This window comes from Mustelus asterias, chromosome 19 (assembly GCF_964213995.1).
Source record: "Mustelus asterias chromosome 19, sMusAst1.hap1.1, whole genome shotgun sequence".
Lineage (NCBI taxonomy): Eukaryota > Metazoa > Chordata > Chondrichthyes > Carcharhiniformes > Triakidae > Mustelus > Mustelus asterias.
The window spans coordinates 20414522-20433839 of NC_135819.1; the positions used below are offsets into that span (position 1 = coordinate 20414522).

Sequence of the window (19318 nt, forward strand, 5' to 3'; positions counted from 1 at the left end):
ATTCCACCCTTACCGACTTGAGTCTGCCAGTCAATGTGCATGTTGAAGTCCCCCATGATTATTGCCGTTCCGTTTTTACACGCATCCCTTATCTGCTTGTTTATAGCCCTCCCTACCTCAACATTATTATTTGGGGGCCTATATACCACACCTACTAGTGTCTTTCTCCCTCTACTATTCCTCATCTCTACCCATAATGATTCCAATGTAGGGAGGAGTTATACAATAAATGGCAGAGTCATCAGGAGTATAGAAACACAGAGGGACCTAGGTGTGCAAGTCCACAAATCCTTGAAGGTGGCAACACAGGTGGAGAAGGTGGTGAAGAAGGCATATGGTATGCTTGCCTTTATAGGACGGGGTATAGAGTATAAAAGCTGGAGTCTGATGATGCAGCTGTATAGAACGCTGGTTAGGCCACATTTGGAGTACTGCGTCCAGTTCTGGTCGCCGCACTACCATAAGGACGTGGAGGCGTTAGAGAGAGTGCAGAGAAGGTTTACCAGGATGTTGCCTGGTATGGAGGGTCTTAGCTATGAGGAGAGATTGGGTAGACTGGGGTTGTTCTCCCTGGAACCTACACATCTTAGGACACTAAGGGGCAATTTAGCATGGCCAATCCACCTAACCTACACATCTTTGGACACTAAGGGGCAATTTAGCATGGCCAATCCACTTACCCTACACATCTTTGGACACTAAGGGGCAATTTAGCATGGCCAATCCACCTAACCTACACATCTTTGGACACTAAGGGGCAATTTAGCATGGCCAATCCACTTAACCTACACATCTTTGGACACTAAGGGGCAATTTAGCATGGCCAATCCACTTAACCTGCACATCTTTGGACACTAAGGGGCAATTTAGCATGGTCAATCCACCTAACCTGCACATCTTTGGACACTAAGGGACAATTTAGCATGGCCAATCTACCTAACCTGCACATCTTTGGACATTAAAGGGCAATTTACCATGGCCAATCCACTTTACCTACACTTTCTTGGGCACTAAGGGGCAATTTAGCATGGCTAATGCCCCTAACTTGTCCATCTTTGGACTGTGGGAGGAAATCGGAGCACCTGGAGGAAACCTACGCAGACACGGGGAGAACGTGTAAATTCCACACAGTCACCCAAGGCCAGAATTGAACCTGGGTCCCTGGCGCTGTGGGGCAGCAGCGCTAACTGCTGTGCCACCATGCTGCCCATTGAATCATTGATTAATACACAGCAGGATGAGGGATTATGGAAGTGGCCATCAGCATCCTGTGAAATGCCAAGCACCCCCTCATCCAATTTAAATGTGGAATTCCTGTCCTGAGCTTCACAAACAGAGATCTCTTTTGTTCCTGAATAATTGCGCTCTTATAGCTGCCCCTTTCTCAATTGCACCTTTGTTGCATTCTTCTACTGAAGGTGAGACTTGCCATGAGATCGCCAAATCTTCTCCGAAAGAGGCTCAGACATTTAGGGCGGGATTTTCCGGCCGTGCTCACCCCAAAACCGGAAAATCCCACCCGAGGTCAGTGGACCTTTGCATGGTGCCCCCCACACCTCCCCCTCTGATTCTCATGGCGGTGCAGGACAGGAAAATTCCTCCCTGCCCCACAAATCTGAAAACAGACAGAAACACTGTCTTGGCATTGAGCCAGGAGGTAGAGGGAAGGAGAAGGCTTTGATAGGCCTACTGGGCTTCTTGTTACTCAAGTCTGTATGTTAAATGGGTCTGGTACTTGGATGCATATTTGCTCATTCTCTCCTGTTTTAAGGAAAGAGCGTGCGTTCCTTGTCGTTTCTTTCACAACCTCGGCAAGTGCTTTGCGCCCAGCGCAGTACTTTTAAAAAAATGGCAGTCAGCTGTTGCAGTGTAGAAAGCAGAGCAGCCAATTTGTCCACAGCAAGCTCCCGCAAAACAGCAATACGTTAATGACCAGACAACCCATTCAATTATGTCAAACGACAAAGAAAATTACAGCACAGGAACAGGCCCTTCGGCCCTCCAAGCCTGCACCGACCATGCTGCCCAACTGAACTAAAACCCCCTACCCTTCCGGGCACCATATCCCTCCATTCCCATCCTATTCATGTATTTGTCAAGATGCCCCTTAAGAGTCACTATCGTATCTGCTTCCACTACCTCCCCCGGCAGCGAGTTCCAGGCACCCACCACTCTGTGTAAAAAACTTGCCTCGTACATCTCCTTTAAACCTTGCCCCTTGCACCTTAAACCTATGCCCCCTAGTAATTGACTCCTCCACCCTGGGAAAAAGCTTCTGACTATCCACTCTGTCCATGCCTCTCATAATCTTGTAGACTTCTATCAGGACTCCCCTCAACCTCCGTCGTTCCAGTGAGAACAAACCAAGTTTTTCCAACCTCTCCTCGGAGCTAATGCCCTCCATACCAGGCAACATCCTGGTAAGTCTTTTCTGTACCCTCTCCAAAGCCTCCACATCCTTCTGGTAGTGTGGCGACCAGAATTGAACACTATATTCAAGTGCAGCCTAACTAAGGTTCTATAATATATCGGCTGAAGAATAAACATTGTCCAGGGCACCGAGGAACACTCCCCTTCTCTGTGTTAAAATAGTTTTGTGGGATCTTTTGTATCCAACAGGGGACTTACAGAATCTATAGTAAATCAAGCACTCAAGATTACTGCAGGAAGTTAAAAGCCACATTATTAGCCTGGTATGCATTGTGGCTAATACTACCTCAGCCATGCAATTTTCTAATAGAATCCCTACAGTACAGCCTTTGGCCCATCGAGTCTGCACCGACCCCAATCCCACCCAGGCCCTACCCCTATAATCCCACACATTTACCCTGCTAATCCCCCTGACACTAAGGGGCAATCTAGCGTGGCCAATCCACCCAACCTGCACATCTTTGGATTGTGGGAGGAAACCAGAGCACCCGGAGGAAACCCACGCAGACACGGGGAGAACGTGCAGACTCCACACAGACAGTGACCCGAGGCTGGAATTGAATCCGGGTCCCTGGTGCTGTGAGGCAGCAGTGCTAACCACTGTGTGCCACCCTTACCTTTTGCTTAAATGTGAGACCCTTAAGTGTAGAAACTCATCGTTTCCCAGACCTACGTGAGCGTGCGGAGGAATCGACCCCAGAGATGGCGCACACCTAACGATATTTTTCAGTGCAAGTCAGCTCTCACGTAGCCAAAATGAGCGAAACCGGTTTGCGAGTGGCACGGGCTCCCAATTTAGCGACCCCGCAATCTGGTCAGCCACGGAAAAGCAGTCCCTTCACTCGGAAATACATTTTAAAAAAGAAAAACTAAAGGGCTTTAATGTATAAGTAAAATATCTTTTAAAACACAGAACATATATAACATTCAGACACAATGAGATATAAACGCTTATTGGAAGGCGGCAAAAAAGAGAAGTTTAGTGTGTCATTGGGAGTAGTGACTATCTGGAAAACCCCAGGATTCGCAGGAGCAGTCTGTGTAAGGAAAAGAGGGCCAGGCCCTTCTAAGTCACGGCAAGATAGGACTCCACCTGGTGGAACGCACAGACTTAACACAAGTTTTCGGTAAATACAACAGTTTGGGCTCCCATCCAAACAGTGCCTCCTTTCCTCTCCGGCTGAGGATCAAGTTTCCCAGTCTTTTTACAGCTTTGTCTCCTTGGTTTCTCTAGAAATCAGCAAATTCCTTCGAATATTTCTCTGTGAGAGATACACGGATTGCCTCCTCATCATACTCGTCAAAGTTGCTGGTGTCCCCGGGGCCTCTCATCTTGGGTTTAAAAGGAGGTTCCTCCTGAGGAAAGGAACATAAGCTAATTTAGATTGTTTTTAGAGTCGAGGAGTTATTACGGCACACATATCCCGACACCACGACTCTCCGGCATCTAAAGTTCATTTATTAGTGTCACGTAAGCTTACACTAACGCTGCAGTGAGGTTACTGTGAAAATCCCCTCGTCGCCACGTTCCTGTTCGGGTAACACTGAGGGAGAACTTAGCACGGCCAATGCACCCTAACCAGCACGTCTTTCAAACTGTGAGAGGAAACTGGAGCACCCGGAGGAAACCCACGCAGACACGGGGAGAACGTGCAGACTCCACACAGATAGTGACCCAAGCGGGGAATCGAACCCAGGTCCCTGGCGCTGTGAGGCAGCAGTGCTCACCAGTGTGCCACTGTGCCGCCCTTTCATGCTTCAATTACAGTGATGTGCCACAGCTAATGACCCTCAAATATTTGCACTGAACTAAGCACCGCCCTACTCCCCACCAAAACAAAGCACGGTGGGTACAATGCTAAAATACCGTATGGCCGTTTCTTGATTTGATTCCATTTATTATTGGCATACAGTGAAAAATGTTGTTTCTTGCGCGCTATACAAAGAAAGCATGCCGTTCATAGAGAAGGAAAGGAGAGGGTGCAGAATGTAGTGTTACAGTCATAGCTAGGGTGTAGAGAAAGATCAACTTAACGCAAGGTAGGTCCATTCAAAAGTCTGACAGCAGCAGGGAAGCAGCTATTCTTGAGTCGGTTGGTACGTGACCTCAGACTTTTGTATCTTTTTCCCGGCGGAAGAAGGTGGAAGAGAGAATGTCCGGGGTGCGTGGGGTCCTTAATTATGCCAGCTGCTTTGCCGAGGCAGCGGGAAGTGTAGACAGAGTCAATGGATGGGAGGTTGGTTTGAGTGATGGACTGTTGTTCTCATGCTCTAATATTATGCACTCGTTGCAGCAACTGCAGTGCACCACTTGCCACTAGATGCTCCCCCGCAAAACCCACACACTCTTCACCATAAGAGCCCTAGCATTACAGCGGTGGATGCCGACATTACTTGTTGTTTCAATACAAAAACACCCTCTTCCTTCGCTTGTGCGGTATTGGATCAAATAAAACTTCAGTCATAGAGTGTATATAAGTACATAAGAAATAGGAGCAGGAGTAGGCCATCTAGCCCCTCGAGCCTGCCCCGCCATTCAATAAGATCATGGCTGATCTAATAGTGGTTTAGTTCCACTTACCCGCCCGCTCCCCATAACCCTTAATTGTCAATGGGAATCTCCAGCGGTAACCATGCTGCCCTGCATATTGCTGATAAAGGACTTTACGTTGGCACTTACTCCACTGAAGCAAACACCCAGTGCAGGTTGAGTTCGGCAAACGGAGTGTCTGCACATTCTGTCAATAGAAACCCCTGCCCCCCGACACGGGGGGGTAGATTTCCACGTGCATTAGATTGCTGATCTATCCAGAAGCGGAATGTTTGTGTGCATTCAGAGGAAAGAGAGCAGCTTAGCCAACAGTATAGAGAGAGAGGGATAAACAGCTGACGAGTTGGAGAGATGGCGACAATGTTTGTAAGTGTGTTGCAGTGACTGAACTCAACACAGAAAAATTATCGGTGGGGGGAGGGGGGGGAATTTTCCCATTTTGGGATGAGTGCGGCTGGAAAATCCCGCCCACAGTTTGGAATCTCTGCTGGGATACACTACCCTGCCTGTAGTAAACAGCGGCACAGAGTAGACAAGGTGTCCCAACTCCCTGTGAAGCAGGTTCCGACTCGGGTTAGGGTCACGTACCTTTCTTTTGTAGATGGCGATCCAGTCTGTGTTGGCAAACCACTTGTGGTTCTTGATGTCGTTGACCCCGTTTCTAAGGTTCCCAAACCGCTTGGTCAGGTCAACCTGCAGCAGGTTCCTGAGCAGGTCTTTCAGGTCTGAACTGAAATGAGACGGAAACCGCACCTGAAAAACAAAATGTTGCTCTGTTAACGTGGGCACGTATTAAACACCAGGTTGTCAGCAAAGAGCAGAGAGGGAAGGGAGAATTATATTAAGGGGAGATTTTCTGACTCAGTACACAGTGGTTAGCACTGCTGCCTCACAGCGCCGGGAACCCGGGTTCGATTCCCGGCTTGGGTCACTGTCTGTGTGGAGTCTGCACGTTCTCCCCGTGTCTGCGTGGGTTTCCTCCCACAGTCCAAAGATGTGCCGGTTAGGTGGATTGGCCGTGCTAAATTGCCCCTTAGTGTTCAAAGATGTGTAGGTTAGGTGCATTGGCCATGCTAAATTGCCCCTTCGTGTCCAAAGATGTGTAGGTTAGGTGGATTGGCCATGCTAAATTGCCCCTTAGTGTCCAAAGATGTGTAGGTTAGGTGGATTGGCCATGCTAAATTGCCCCTTAGTGTTCAAAGATGTGTAGGTTAGGTGGATTGGCCATGCTAAATTGCCCCTTAGTGTCCAAAGATGTGTGGGTTAGGTGGATTGGCCATGCTAAATTGCCCCTTAGTGTCCAAAGATGTGTAGGTTAGGTGGATTGGCCATGCTAAATTGCCCCTTAGTGTTCAAAGATGTGTAGGTTAGGTGGATTGGCCGTGCTAAGTTGCCCCTTAGTGTCCAAAGATGTGTAGGTTAGGTGGATTGGCCATGCTAAATTGCCCCTTAGTGTCCAAAGATGTGTAGGTTAGGTGGATTGGCCGTGCTAAATTGCCCCTTAGTGTCCAAAGATGTGTAGGTTAGGTGGATTGGCCATGCTAAATTGCCCCTTAGTGTCCAAAGATGTGCAGGTTAGGTGGATTGGCCGTGCTAAATTGCCCCTTAGTGTCCAAAGATGTGCCGGTTAGGTGGATTGGCCATGCTAAATTGCCCCTTAGTATCCAAAGATGTGCAGGTTAGGTGGATTGGCCGTGCTAAATTGCCCCTTAGTGTCCAAAGATGTGCAGGTTAGGTGGATTGGCCATGCTAAATTGCCCCTTAGTGTCCAAAGATGTGCAGGTTAGGTGGATTGGCCATGCTAAATTGCCCCTTAGTGTCCAAAGATGTGCAGGTTAGGTGGATTGGCCATGCTAAATTGCCCCTTAGTGTCCAAAGATGTGCAGGTTAGGTGGATTGGCCATGCTAAATTGCCCCTTAGTGTCCCATGGCCTGGGCTTTGTTGGAGAGTTGGTGCAGTCTCAATGGGCCAAATGGCCTCTTTCCACACTGTAAGGATTCTATGATTCCCTGGATTTGTTATTCCTATATTTAAAAGGGAAGTGGAACACTAACTATCCGCCAATCACTATTCTCCTTTCTAATGACGTTTTAACGTACATGTCATAGTGTCTCTTATCTCTCAGCAGCTATATATAGTGTTCAATTCTGGTCGCCACACTACCAGAAGGATGTGGAGGCTTTGGAGAGGGTACAGAAAAGATTTACCAGGATGTTGCCTGGTATGGAGGGCATTAACTACGAGGAGAGGTTGGAGAAACTTGGTTTGTTCTCATTGGAACGACAGAGGGTGAGGGGAGTCCTGATAGAAGTCTACAAGATGATGACAGGCATGGACAGAGTGGATAGTCAGAAGCTTTTTCCCAGGGTGGAAGAGTCAATTACCAGGGGGCATAGGTTTAAGGTGCGAAGGGCAAGGTTTAAAGGAGATGTACGAGGCAAGTTTTTATACAGAGATAGAACCATAAAATCCCTACAGTACAGAAGAAAGCCATTCAGCCCATCAAGTCTGTACCGACCACAATCCCATCCAGGCCCTATTCCTGCAACCCTCATTTACCCTGCTAATCCCCCTAACACTAGGGTCAGTTCAGCATGGCCATCTAAATTATTTTTTCCTTCTTAGATGGGGAGGCGATGGCCCCGTGGTATTATCGCTGGACTATGAATCCAGAAACTCAGCTAATATTCTGGGAGCCTGGGTTTGAATCCTGCCGCGGTAGATGGTGGAATTTGAATTCAACAAAAGAAAAATCTGGAATTCAGAATCTACTGATGACCATGAAACCATTGTCGGAAAGAACCCCATCTGGTTCACTAATGCCCTTTAGGGAAGGAAATCTGCCATCCTTACCCGGTCTGGCCTACATGTGAGTCTAGGGCCACAGCAATGTGGTTAACTGCCCTGGGGCAACTAGAGATGGGTAATAAATGCTGGCCCAGCCAGCGACGCCCATGTCCCACGAATGAATAAATTTTAAAAAAGTGAAAGATTACTGTGCAGTGCTTCTGTTGGTTAGTAGATAACATTGAGTAATCCGAGCAAACATCACAGGTAGGTTAAAATGTCCAATTGTAGTTAAATCATAGAATCTCTACAGTGACGTGGCAGCCATTTAGCCCATCGAGCCTGCACCGACAATGATCCCACCCAGGTCCTATCCCACTAATCCCCCGACATCCCTCTAACACTCACTAAGGAGCAATGGCCAATCAACCTAACCCGCACATTTTTGCCTCAAAGTCAATTTCTTCTAAAATGTTGCATCAAGATTAAACCTGCATTTATATAGCACCTTTCGCATTTAACCATTCTCTAAAATATCCCAAAATGCTTCATTACCAATGATGGAGCTCTGAAGTGTGGTAACCAGAAATGCATCAACCACCTTACACACAGCATGGTCCCACAAACAGCAATAATCCGTCAAATTGATTTTATTTCATTTTTAGTAAAGTTTGCGGTTGGCCGCGGGAGCTGATCTGATCTTTAAATAACATCAAGGAATCTTTTACATCCACTTGTACAGACATTAGTTTGATGTCTCATCTATAAAGTGGCGTGCCCACAATGAATCACCTCATTATAGTGGTCACAATTTCTCAGAAAAAAGGGACAAGCCGTTTAAAACTAAGAGGAGGAATTTCTTCACTCAGAGGGAGTTGATTCTCTGGAATTCGCTACCAGAGGGCTCTGGAGGTTCAATCACTGAGCTATTCAAGACAGATTGATGGATTTCTGGATGCTACTGACAGGAAGGGATACGGGGAGAAAGATGGTAATGAGGCAGATGATCAGGCTTAATCTGTTTGACTGGGTGGCACGGTAGCACAGTGGTTAGCACTGTTGCCTCACAGCGCCAGGGATCTGGGTTCGATTCCCGGCTTGGGTCACTGTCTGTGTGGAGTTTGCACGTTCTCCCCGTGTCTGCGTGGGTTTCCTCCGGGTGCTCCGGTTTCCTCCCACAGTCCGAAAGACGGGCTGGTTAGATGCACTGGCCCAGACGGGCGCCGGAGTGTGGCGACTAGGGGATTTTCACTGACTCTCTGTGTGACGTTCTCCCTGTCTCTGCGTGGGTTTCCTCCGGGTGCTCTGGTTTCCACCCACAGTCCGAAGATGTGCGGGAAATTGCCCCTTGGTGTCAGGGGGATTAACAGGGTAAATACTGGGGTTATGGGGATAGGGCCTGGGTGGGATTGTTGTTGGTGCAGACTCGATGGGCCGACTTTCGTATCGGGAAAAAGATACAAAAGTCCGGTGTCACTTAACAACCGACTCAAGAACAACTTCTTCCCTGCTGCCATCAAACTTTTGAATGGACCTACCTTGCATCAAGTTGATCTTTCGCTACACCCTAGCTATGACTGTAACACTACATTCTGCACTCTCTCCTTTCCTTCTCTATGAACGGTATGCTTTGTCTGTATAGTGCGCAAGAAACAATACTTTTCACTGTATGCTAATACATGTGACAATAATAAATCAAATCAGAATGGTCTCCTTGTACACTGAAGGGATTCAATGGGATTCTATGAATGGCGGAGCAGGCTCGATGGGCCGAACAGCCTGCTCCTGCTCTACTTCCTCTGTTCCAATTGTAATGGATACAATTTCCCTTATCACGAGATTCTAATATTACTATCCTCTCTCCTTGCATTTATTTATTAGTCACAAGTAAGGCTTACGTTAGCACTGCAATGAAGTTACTGTGAAAGTGCATTGACCCAAACAGGCGCCGGACTGTGGCGACTCGGGGAATTTCACAGTAACTTCATTGCAGTGTTAATGTAAGACTTACTTATGACTAATAAATAAACTACACTAAACATTTCATCTATAATCAGGGTGCAATTGTTGATTAGTCAAAGCCTCCAGTTGATCAAAAACAATGCCAATGTGGTTCAGATGGTAGCATTTTCGAGTCAGAAGTTTTATTCCGGTGCTCGAGTACGTTATCCACACCGACACTCCATTGTGTCAGAATGAGTTGAGCACTGTACCTCCGAGACTGCTCTTCACGTCCCAGTGGTTGACGTGGATGTTAAGGAGCACAAGAGACTACTCAAATAAAGCACAGGGAGTTCTGGCCAACGTTCCTCCACTAAAACAGACGACCTTATCAGCTTACCACTCATTGTAACATCCTGTGGTTGCTACATTTGCCCACATTAACAGTGACTAATCTTTCAAAGTAACCTTTGATTTTTGAGACGTTTCTGTGTGATGTGATGTGATGAGGTGCTGCATCATATCAAATCTCTCCTCGTTTTCATTGTACAGGATCGGAACAACCACAGTTCTTCAAACGCTGCTTACCTTCCCAGAGACAATCTTTTCATAAATCTGAATAGGCTGGTCTGCAAAAAATGGAGGATAGCCAGCAGACATTTCATAGATGAGGACTCCTAACGCCCACCAATCCACAGCTTTGTTATAGCCCTGAAGGAAGAAGAGACATGGATCAGTAAAACAGGTTTAACCCCCACCTCTGCTGAGTTAGCTGCTCTCAGCTAGAGCAGTAAGGGCTTTTGATGGGTTAGTTTGGGGCAGAACAGCCACAGTTGCTCAGATAGCTGCTGGCTAACAAGCTCTGTCGGAAAAGCGCAGGCTCGAACATCAACTGAGTATAGGATTGGACTCGTGATGACCGGCATTGAGGATATGTCCCTGCTGCCCATTCACACACGTGACGCGGTGTTTAGCTCTGCTGCCTCACAGCACCCGGGGAACCCAGGTTCGGTTCCCGGCTTGGGTCACTGTCTGTGCGGAGTCTCCCCGTGTCTGCGTGGGTTTCCTCCCGCAGTCTGAAAGACGTGCTGGTTAGGGTGCATTGGCGGTGCTAAATTCTCCCTCAGTGTCCCCGAACAGGCGCCGGAGTGTGGCAACTAGGGGATTTCCACAGTAACTTCATTACAGTGTTAATGTAAGACTACTTGTGATGCTAATAAAATAAACTTAAGAACTTAAAACTTAAACTTAGGAAGGAGGTTAGTGTCTGTACATTTCCCAAGCAACAAGTCAATGGGCAGTGAAGAAAAATGGCAACTTAGTGAACGCACTACAGCATCGTTACTGGCTGTGTAATTATGGCCTGACACATCGACACAGCTTCATTCATAAATAAATACTTACAATAGAATTTATAAAGGAAGTATTCAATAAAGACAAATTATCTTTGCACAGCTTTGTATAATAACTCCCTGGGATGAAGAGCTTGTCGTATGAGGAATGGTTGAGGACTCTGGGTCTGTACTCGTTGGAGTTTAGAAGGATGAGGGGGGGATCTTATTGAAACTTGCAGGATACTGCGAGGCCTGGATAGAGTGGACGTGGAGAGGATGTTTCCACTAGTAAGAAAAACTAGAACCAGAGGGCCCAACCTCAGGCTAAAGGGACGATCCTTTAAAACAGAGATGAGGAGGAATTTCTTCAGCCAGAGAGTGGTGATTCTGTGGAACTCTTTGCCGCAGAAGGCTGTGGAGGACCGGGTCATTGAGTGTCTTTAAGACAGAGATAGATAGGTTCTTGATTAATAAGGGGATCAGGGCTTATGGGAAAAAGGCAGGAGAATGGGGATGAGAAAAATATCAGCCATGATTGAATGGTGGAGCAGATTCGATGGGCCGAGTGGCCTAATTCTGCACCTATGTCTTATGGTCTTATGGTTCCTGCCCTCTAACCCCATGACATCTGAAGATGACCCTTGGTATTGACTCTCATGTGAAATGCAGAGGAAAATCAGCAAGCATTCTACAATTCCTGCAAAGGGTATGCGGTTCCGGTGGTCAGAATTGTCATTGTGCTTTTTCATCAACATTTATTTATCCCTTGAAATCGATGCCAACCTTTCCCAGTCAGTTTAGCTATGTCAGCAATCGCAACAGAACTAAAGCTGAAGTGTCTAATTTGAATTTTCAGACATTACTGATCACCGAGGCGTGTGCCTCCATCCGAATTTGTCCATTAGGTTCAACTCCTTTACAATAGCGGCAAGGTCAATACACCACAGAACTTTTATAATTACCCCTCACTCCTCCCAATATATCAAACAAAGTCGCTGTAGGTGACTGTAGAACTGCTGTAGCAGATATGTGTAGATCTGTGGGGCGGCACGGTGGCACAGTGGTTAGCACTGCTGTCTCACAGCGCCAGGGACCCGGGTTCGATTCCCGGCTTGGGTCACTGTCTGTGTGGAGTTTGCACATTCCCCCCGTGTCTGCGTGGGTTTCCTCCAGGTGCTCCGGTTTCCTCCCGCAGTCCAAGGATGTGCTGGTTAGGTGCATTGGCCGTGCTAAATTCTCCCTCAGTGTACCTGAACAGGCGCTGGAGTGTGAGGACTAGGGGATTTTCACAGTAACTTCATTGCAGTGTGAATGTAAGCTGTGGCTAATAAATAAACTTTAAAATGATCTTGGTCTACAACGAAGCAGCAATTGGACCTCCAGATTAGCAAACAATGAGATTGCAATGATAATCTGATTGGGTAAAAACAAAACAAAAGCAAATAACTGCAGATGCTGGAATCTGAAACCAAAAGAGAAAATGCTGGAAAATCTCAGCAGGTCTGGCAGCATCTGTAAGGAGAGAAAAGAGCTGACGTTTCGAGTCCAGACGACCCTTTGTCTCCTTACAGATGCTGCCAGACCTGCTGAGATTTTCCAGCATTTTCTCTTTTGGTAACCTAATTGGGTGCCTGCTGACATGGTTACTAAATGGCTAACTTCAACACAATATTGACTGCATTGGTTTTGAAGGAAAATTTGGGGATTTATCAGTGATATATGTTGGCGACATCTTAAAAGCACGGAATATCCAAGAAGCAAGGATAACGGAGAGAGACTGGGTTGGCAGGATGTCACGGGGGAAGGTTTCTGTTGAGCTGGAAGTTGCTGCGGTTTGCAGAGAGAAGATGGCTGCACTGTACCTTGCTGAGGATGATCTCAGGAGCCAGGTATTCCGGAGTCCCACACAGTGTCCAGGTTCTACCCTTTACCCTCTTGGCAAAGCCAAAATCTGTCACCTAGAAATGAATCAGATTGTGAATCAATCTCAGGGCGCAATGCTCTGGAGCAGTTGTATGTGCTCCTCCCCTTCTTTGACCAGCGCAATCTAATTTTTCATAGAATCACAGAATCCTACAATGCAGAAGGAGGCCATTCGGCCCATCAAGTCTGCACCGACCACAATCCCACCCAGGCCCTATCCCCATAACCCCATGAATTTACCCCAGCTAATCCCCCTGACATTAAGGGGCAATTTAGCATCCCCAATCCACCTAACCCGCATGTCTTTCGGACTGTGGGAGGAAACCGGAGCACCCGGAGGAAACCCACGCAGACACGGGGAGAACGTGCAAACTCCACACAGACAGTTGACCCAAGCCGGGAATCGAACTCGGGCTCCTGGCGCTGTGAGGCAGCAATGCTAACCACTGTGCTACCGTGCTGCCCCCAAATTTTATTCTTGTTTTAAAATTCAGTCTGTATAGGATGGGTCCTCTTGAGTCTTAAATAAGAACACAAGTAGTGCTGGAAAAACACAGCAGCCCTGGCAGCATCCGAGGAGAGAGGGAAACTGTTAATTTTGAGTACAACACTGAACACTGGGCTCAAAAATGTTCAGTTTCTCTCTCCACAGACGCTGCCACGTTGGCTGAGCTTTTCCAGCAATTTCTGCTTTTATTTCAGACCTACAGCGTTTTTATCCTCGAGTCTGAGTTGGATCTTCTCTTCAAGGGGAGTTTGGATGCTTGCAGGGTCTGACATAACTTATCCGCAGAACTTCAATCACCTACTTAACACGGGATCTGACCCCTTTATTCTGTAAACGTTTTAACAACACCAGGTTAAAGTCCAACAGGTTTATTTGGTAGCAAATGCCATTAGCTTTCGGAGCGCTGCTTCTTCGTCAGATGGAGTGGATATCTGCCCTCAAACAGGGCACAGAGACACAAAATGAAGTTACAGAATACTGATTAGAATGCGAATCTTTACAGCTAATCAGGTCTTAAAGATACAGACAATGTGAGTGGAGGGAGCATGAGGCACAGGTTAAAGAGATGTGTATTGTCTCCAGACAGGACAGCCAGTGAGATTCTGCAAGTCCAGGAGGCAAGCTGTGGGGGTTACCGGTAGTGTGACATGAACCCAAGATCTCGGGTTAGGCCGTCCTCATGTGTGTCGAACTTGGCTATCAGTTTTTGCTCAGCGACTCTGCGCTGTCGTGTGTCGTGAAGAACCACACGACAGCGCAGAGTCGCTGAGCAGAAACTGATAGCCAAGTTCCGCACACATGAGGACGGCCTAAACCGGGATCTTGGGTTCATGTCACACTATCAGTAACCCCTGCAGCTTGCCTCCTGGACTTTCAGAATCTCACTGGCTGTCCTGTCTGGAGACAATACACATCTCTTTAACCTGTGCCTCATGCTCCCTCCACTCACATTGTCTGTATCTTTAAGACCTGATTAGTTGTAAAGATTCGCATTCTAATCAGTATTCTGTAACTTGATTTTGTGTCTCTGTGCCCTGTTTGAGAGCACATTTCCACTCCATCTGACGAAGGAGCAGTGCTCCGAAAGCTAATGGCATTTGCTACCAAATAAACCTGTTGGACTTTAACCTGGTGTTGTTAAAACTCTTACTGTGTTTACCCCAGTCCAACGCCGTCATCTCCACATCCCCTTTATTCTGTACAAGGTTCACATTTCCAGTTCAACGTGTTAGCTTAAATCGACCCATGTTAAATTCCCATCCGCTTCTCCTCAGCCATGTCTATTTCCTTTATTCAAATCCCTTTCCTGCCATCAAGCTCCCTTACATTTCTCATACAGGCACGATTTTCTGCAATTAACAAATCTGATTAACGATGAGTCCTCCCGCTCTTCCCCAAAGATGGTCACGGAACACAGAATGATGGTTCATTTCCCAGTGCCTCCATCTCTGTCCTGACTATAAACACAACACAGGCATGCAAAGAACACCGGTATAACCCACCCCATCTCTCCATGCCCGTAATCCCTTGATCATGACATACAACTTTGTTTTTTTTAAAGAGTGTACAACTCAACTTCATCTTCTGGGCATCTTTCCAGCACTAATTCCTGAATCGTATTTATATCAAAAGTTGAGCATAGAATCATTTTTTGATTTGATTTATTATTGTCACATGTATTAACGTACAGTGAGAAGTATTGTTTCTTGCGCGCTACACAGACAAAGCATACCGTTCATAGAGAAGGAAAGGAGAGAGTGCAGAATGTAGTGTTACAGTCATAGCTAGGGTGTTGCGAAAGATCAACTTAATGCAAGGTAGGTCCATTCAAAAGTCTGACAGCAGCAGGGAAGAAGCTGTTCTTGAGTTGGTTGGTACGTGACCTCAGACTCTTGTATCTTTTTCCCGACGGAAGAAGGTGGAAGAGAGAATGTCTGGAGAGTATATAGAACCCCGACAGTGCAAAAAGAGGCTATTTGGTCCATCAAGCCTGCACTGACAACAATCCCACCCAGGCCTTATCCCTATAACCCCACATATTTACCCTACTAGTTCCTCCTGACATCAAGGGGTAATTTAGCATGGTCAATCCACCTAACCTGCACATCTTTGGACACCAAGGGGTAATTTAGCATGGCCAATCCACCTAACCTGCCCACCTTTGGACTGTGGGAGGAAACCGGAGCACCCGGAGGAAACCCACGCAGATACGGGGAGAACATGCAAACTTCACACAGTTTCCCGAGACCGGAATCGAACCTGGGTCCCTGGTGCTGTGAGGCAGCAGTGCTAACCACTGTGCCACCATGCCACACCGTACTGGCTCACTTTGCATTTGTGGCTATATGAATGGGTTCAGGTCAATTGGATGTTGAGAAAGTGATTGAGATCTTCGTGTGAGGCTGCCAGAATAGGTCAAAGGTCCCTGGAGTAGTCGTTGGTGATATGGCTGTTTGGGAAGCAATTATCTTGGGAGAACAAACGTTTAGTCTGTTTGTCGATAAGAGTTTGGTTTCAGTTTCAGGAATCTGGAATTGGCAAAGTCCCTTTGACATCCTCGGTGTGACAATCAGCAGCGGATCAGCCAAAGCCCCTGTCTCATCCCCTCTTCCTGCCTCAGGCCGGGTGAGACTGAAACAGCAAAGGAGCTCAGGGCTCCAGCAGTGAAGTGTAAAAGGGACGAAGCCAAGGGCGACATGGCCCCTTCTACAGCACTAGCTGCTGTAAAGCAGATGAGTTTTAAGAGACCATTGAAAGGGAGAAGGTAAGTTTCAAGGGTAAGTGAATGAGTTGAGGGGCTGGGGTTCAGATGTGGGGGTGCTGGCAGTCAGGTTGTGTCTGGTCATGGGGCGGTGGGGGTGGTGTTGCATGGAGGTGGGGGGGGGGGGGGAAAGTTGGGAGACGGGCATGGGGTGGGGGGGGCGAGGGTGGGGGGGGTGATCAAGCCTGGAAATGATGAGGGGGGGGGGGTGGGTGGAAGAGACGGGTGTTGCTTGGTTGGGGTGTTCCCTTGGGGAGTTGGGGTTGGGGGAGAGGTGAGGGGGAGTCAGCTGGGAGAGAGGGGGTGTCGGATTGGGGGAACGGGTCAGGGTAAGATATAGGAGCAGAATTAGGCCATTCGGCCCATCGAGTCTACTCCGCCATTCAATCATGGCTGATATGTTTCTCAACCCCATTTTCCTGCCTTCTCCCCTGTAACCTTTGATTCTCCCCTACCAATCACAAACATATCGATCTCTGTTCTTAACTACACTGTCCCTTTCAGAGTGACATGAGGGTAACACTGACAGGACCATCCCAAAGTTAGCGATTAAATTGCTTTGTTGGATGGTTCCCAATTGTCCAATTTCAAGGGAATTTCAGCCTTCTGGCCAATTGCCAGGTAAACCCTTACAAGGGAACTTCTGAGAGGTATTCCCCAGAGCATCATTGGGGTATACCCCCCAAATCCTACACCAGGAAGCCAGGAGGTGTTTGGACAACTGTACTCATGTACTGTTTGGAATTTTAGATGGGTAAGAGGGGATCTTATTGAAACTTAGAGGATACTGCGAGGCCTGGATAGAGTGGACGTGGAGAGGATGTTTACACTAGTAGGAAAAACTAGAACCAGAGGGCACAACCTCAGGCTAAAGGGACGATCCTTTAAAACAGCGATGAGGAAGAATTTCTTCAGCCAGAGAGTGGTGAATCTGTGGAACTGTTTGCCGCAGAAGGCTATGGAGGCCGGGTCATTGAGTGTCTTTAAGACAGAGGTAGATAGGTTCTTGATTAATAAGGGGATCAGGAGCTATGGGGAAAAGGCAGGAGAACGGGGACAAGAAAAATATCAGCCATGGTTGAATGGCAGAGCAGACTCGATGGGCCGAGTGGCCTAATTCTGTTCCTATGTCTTATGGTCTTATAACTGGAGAAAAAGGCTACAATGCATGACAGAGCTTCTCCCGTTCTTCTCAACGATCATAGAGGTGTCAACAGATGATCAGGAAAAGGAGTTCACTCTCAATCAACTGATATCATTAAAGGAAGTTATCGGGAAAGGGGATTGAGGATTATGGTGATGCTAACAGATCTAATTGTTTCATTCCAGAGCCCGGGAATGTAGAAGGAACGGGCTTGATGGGAGCGATGGCCTTTCGGCATTCCAACCTTTGCGCTGGAAGCGATGACGCAGAGTGGGAGCGAGCATGTCCCGGGCGGTATTCACGAGCAGTACTTTGGCAATGTAATAGTTAATGCTGATAGAACGTCTCACTGTTAAACTATAACAAATTACTGCAGGAAATTGACTGGAAGCGTAATTTATAATTGTGGGTAGGGGAGATACAGAGAGAGGTATGAGATAATGGTAAAACAAGCAGTTGGCAGTTATCCTCTGTGGCAGAATTATCGTAAGTATGTTATCCGTTACAACTCTGCCTCAATCCACACTGGGGGTATATGTTATTCTCAGTGATGACACAGACCCTCGAATCAGAGGTGAAAATGTGCAGCATTCCCACTGTCACTATGAAATTACTGAACCAAAGAGCAAATTGTGGGTTGCTATAAACCCACATCTCTCAACCACCATCACCATTGGGGTGCGTACTATTGTTGCTCACAGCATTACACCTCCACCTCTGTCCATTGTCACACCTTCTACACAGAGCATTCCATCTTCCCCTGCCTGCCATCACCCCGTGAAATGTGACTCATGCTTTTACTCGAGACATTTCACTCATGCGGTTGAGTCCAGACCTGTGGCGCCCCTGAATAGCCCCACCTTCATCCTAATATTGTTGGGCGGCACGGTGGCACAGTGGTTAGCACTGCTGCCTCACAACATCAGGGACCCGGGTTCGATTCCTGGCTTGGGTCACCGTCTGTGCGGAGTCTGCACGTTCTCCCCCGTGTCTGCATGGGTTCCCTCCGGGTGCTCCAGTTTCCTCCCCCAGTCTGAAAGACGTGCTGGTTAGGTGCATTGGCTATGTTAGTTGCCCCTTCCAAAGATGTGTAGGTTAGGGAGATTAACAGAGTAAATATGTGGGATTACGGGGATAGAGTAGGGCCTGGGTAAGATGCTCTGTCAGAGAGTCAGTGAAGACTTGATGGGATGAAAGGCCTCCTTATGCACTGTAGGGATTCCATGGTGCCAATTGGAGTCATTTCATCCCATAAAGCTGGGATTCTCTTGGAGTATGGCAAACACCCCATTCTCAGGGTACAAGTCAGTGCTTGATGCACAGAGCAGTACCTAGGCCATTCCTGGGGCATTCCCCAGCCTCCCACCACTTCCCCCCCCCCCATACCTGGATGTAGCCATATTGGTCAATCAGTATGTTTTCGGGCTTCAGGTCTCTGTAGACGAGGTCTAGCGAATGGAGGTATTCGAACGCGAGGACAATCTGCGCTGCATAAAATCGTGAGTGAGGTTCGCTGCAAACAAGAGAACGGCAATTAAATTCAGCATTGAGGTCGGGGAGGCAACAAACAGCTTGCTCAGTGTGGCGGAGTTTCAGAATGAAGCGTAAAAGCCACTGCACGCCGGTGTCCAAGAAACATCACCTGAAAGATAAAGGCTGGAGGACAATGCTGGAGGGACAACAATACAATTATACAGGGCCTTGGTGAGGCCACACCTAGGGTATTGTGTGCAGTCTTGGTCTCCTTTCCTGAGGGAGGACATTCTTGCTCTCGAGGGAGTGCAGCGAAGGTTTACCAGGCTGATTCCAGGGACAGCGGGACTGATGTATGAGGAGAGATTGACTAGGTTAGGATTGTTTTTGCTGGAGTTCAGACAAATGAGGGGGGGAATCTCATAGAGACTTATAAAATTCCAACAGGACTAGACAGAGTAGATG

The 19318-nt window shown here is 47.5% G+C and overlaps 1 protein-coding gene across 3 annotated transcripts in view; it reads right to left on the minus strand.

Annotated features, from left to right (window-relative positions):
• Positions 1–3315: 3315 nt before the first annotated feature.
• The window catches only part of LOC144507810 (cAMP-dependent protein kinase catalytic subunit alpha-like), a 175419-nt gene continuing 159416 nt past the window's right edge, over positions 3316–19318 (minus strand). For all 3 annotated transcript variants that reach the window (XM_078235125.1, XM_078235126.1, XM_078235127.1), the window contains exons 6-10: positions 18767–18893; positions 12907–13002; positions 10299–10421; positions 5570–5734; positions 3316–3786 (exon numbers count right to left, since the gene is read on the minus strand). In XM_078235125.1, coding sequence (XP_078091251.1) covers positions 3661–3786; positions 5570–5734; positions 10299–10421; positions 12907–13002; positions 18767–18893 — 637 coding nt within the window. In that variant the 3' untranslated portion in view covers positions 3316–3660. The remainder of the gene's footprint in view (positions 3787–5569; positions 5735–10298; positions 10422–12906; positions 13003–18766; positions 18894–19318) is intronic.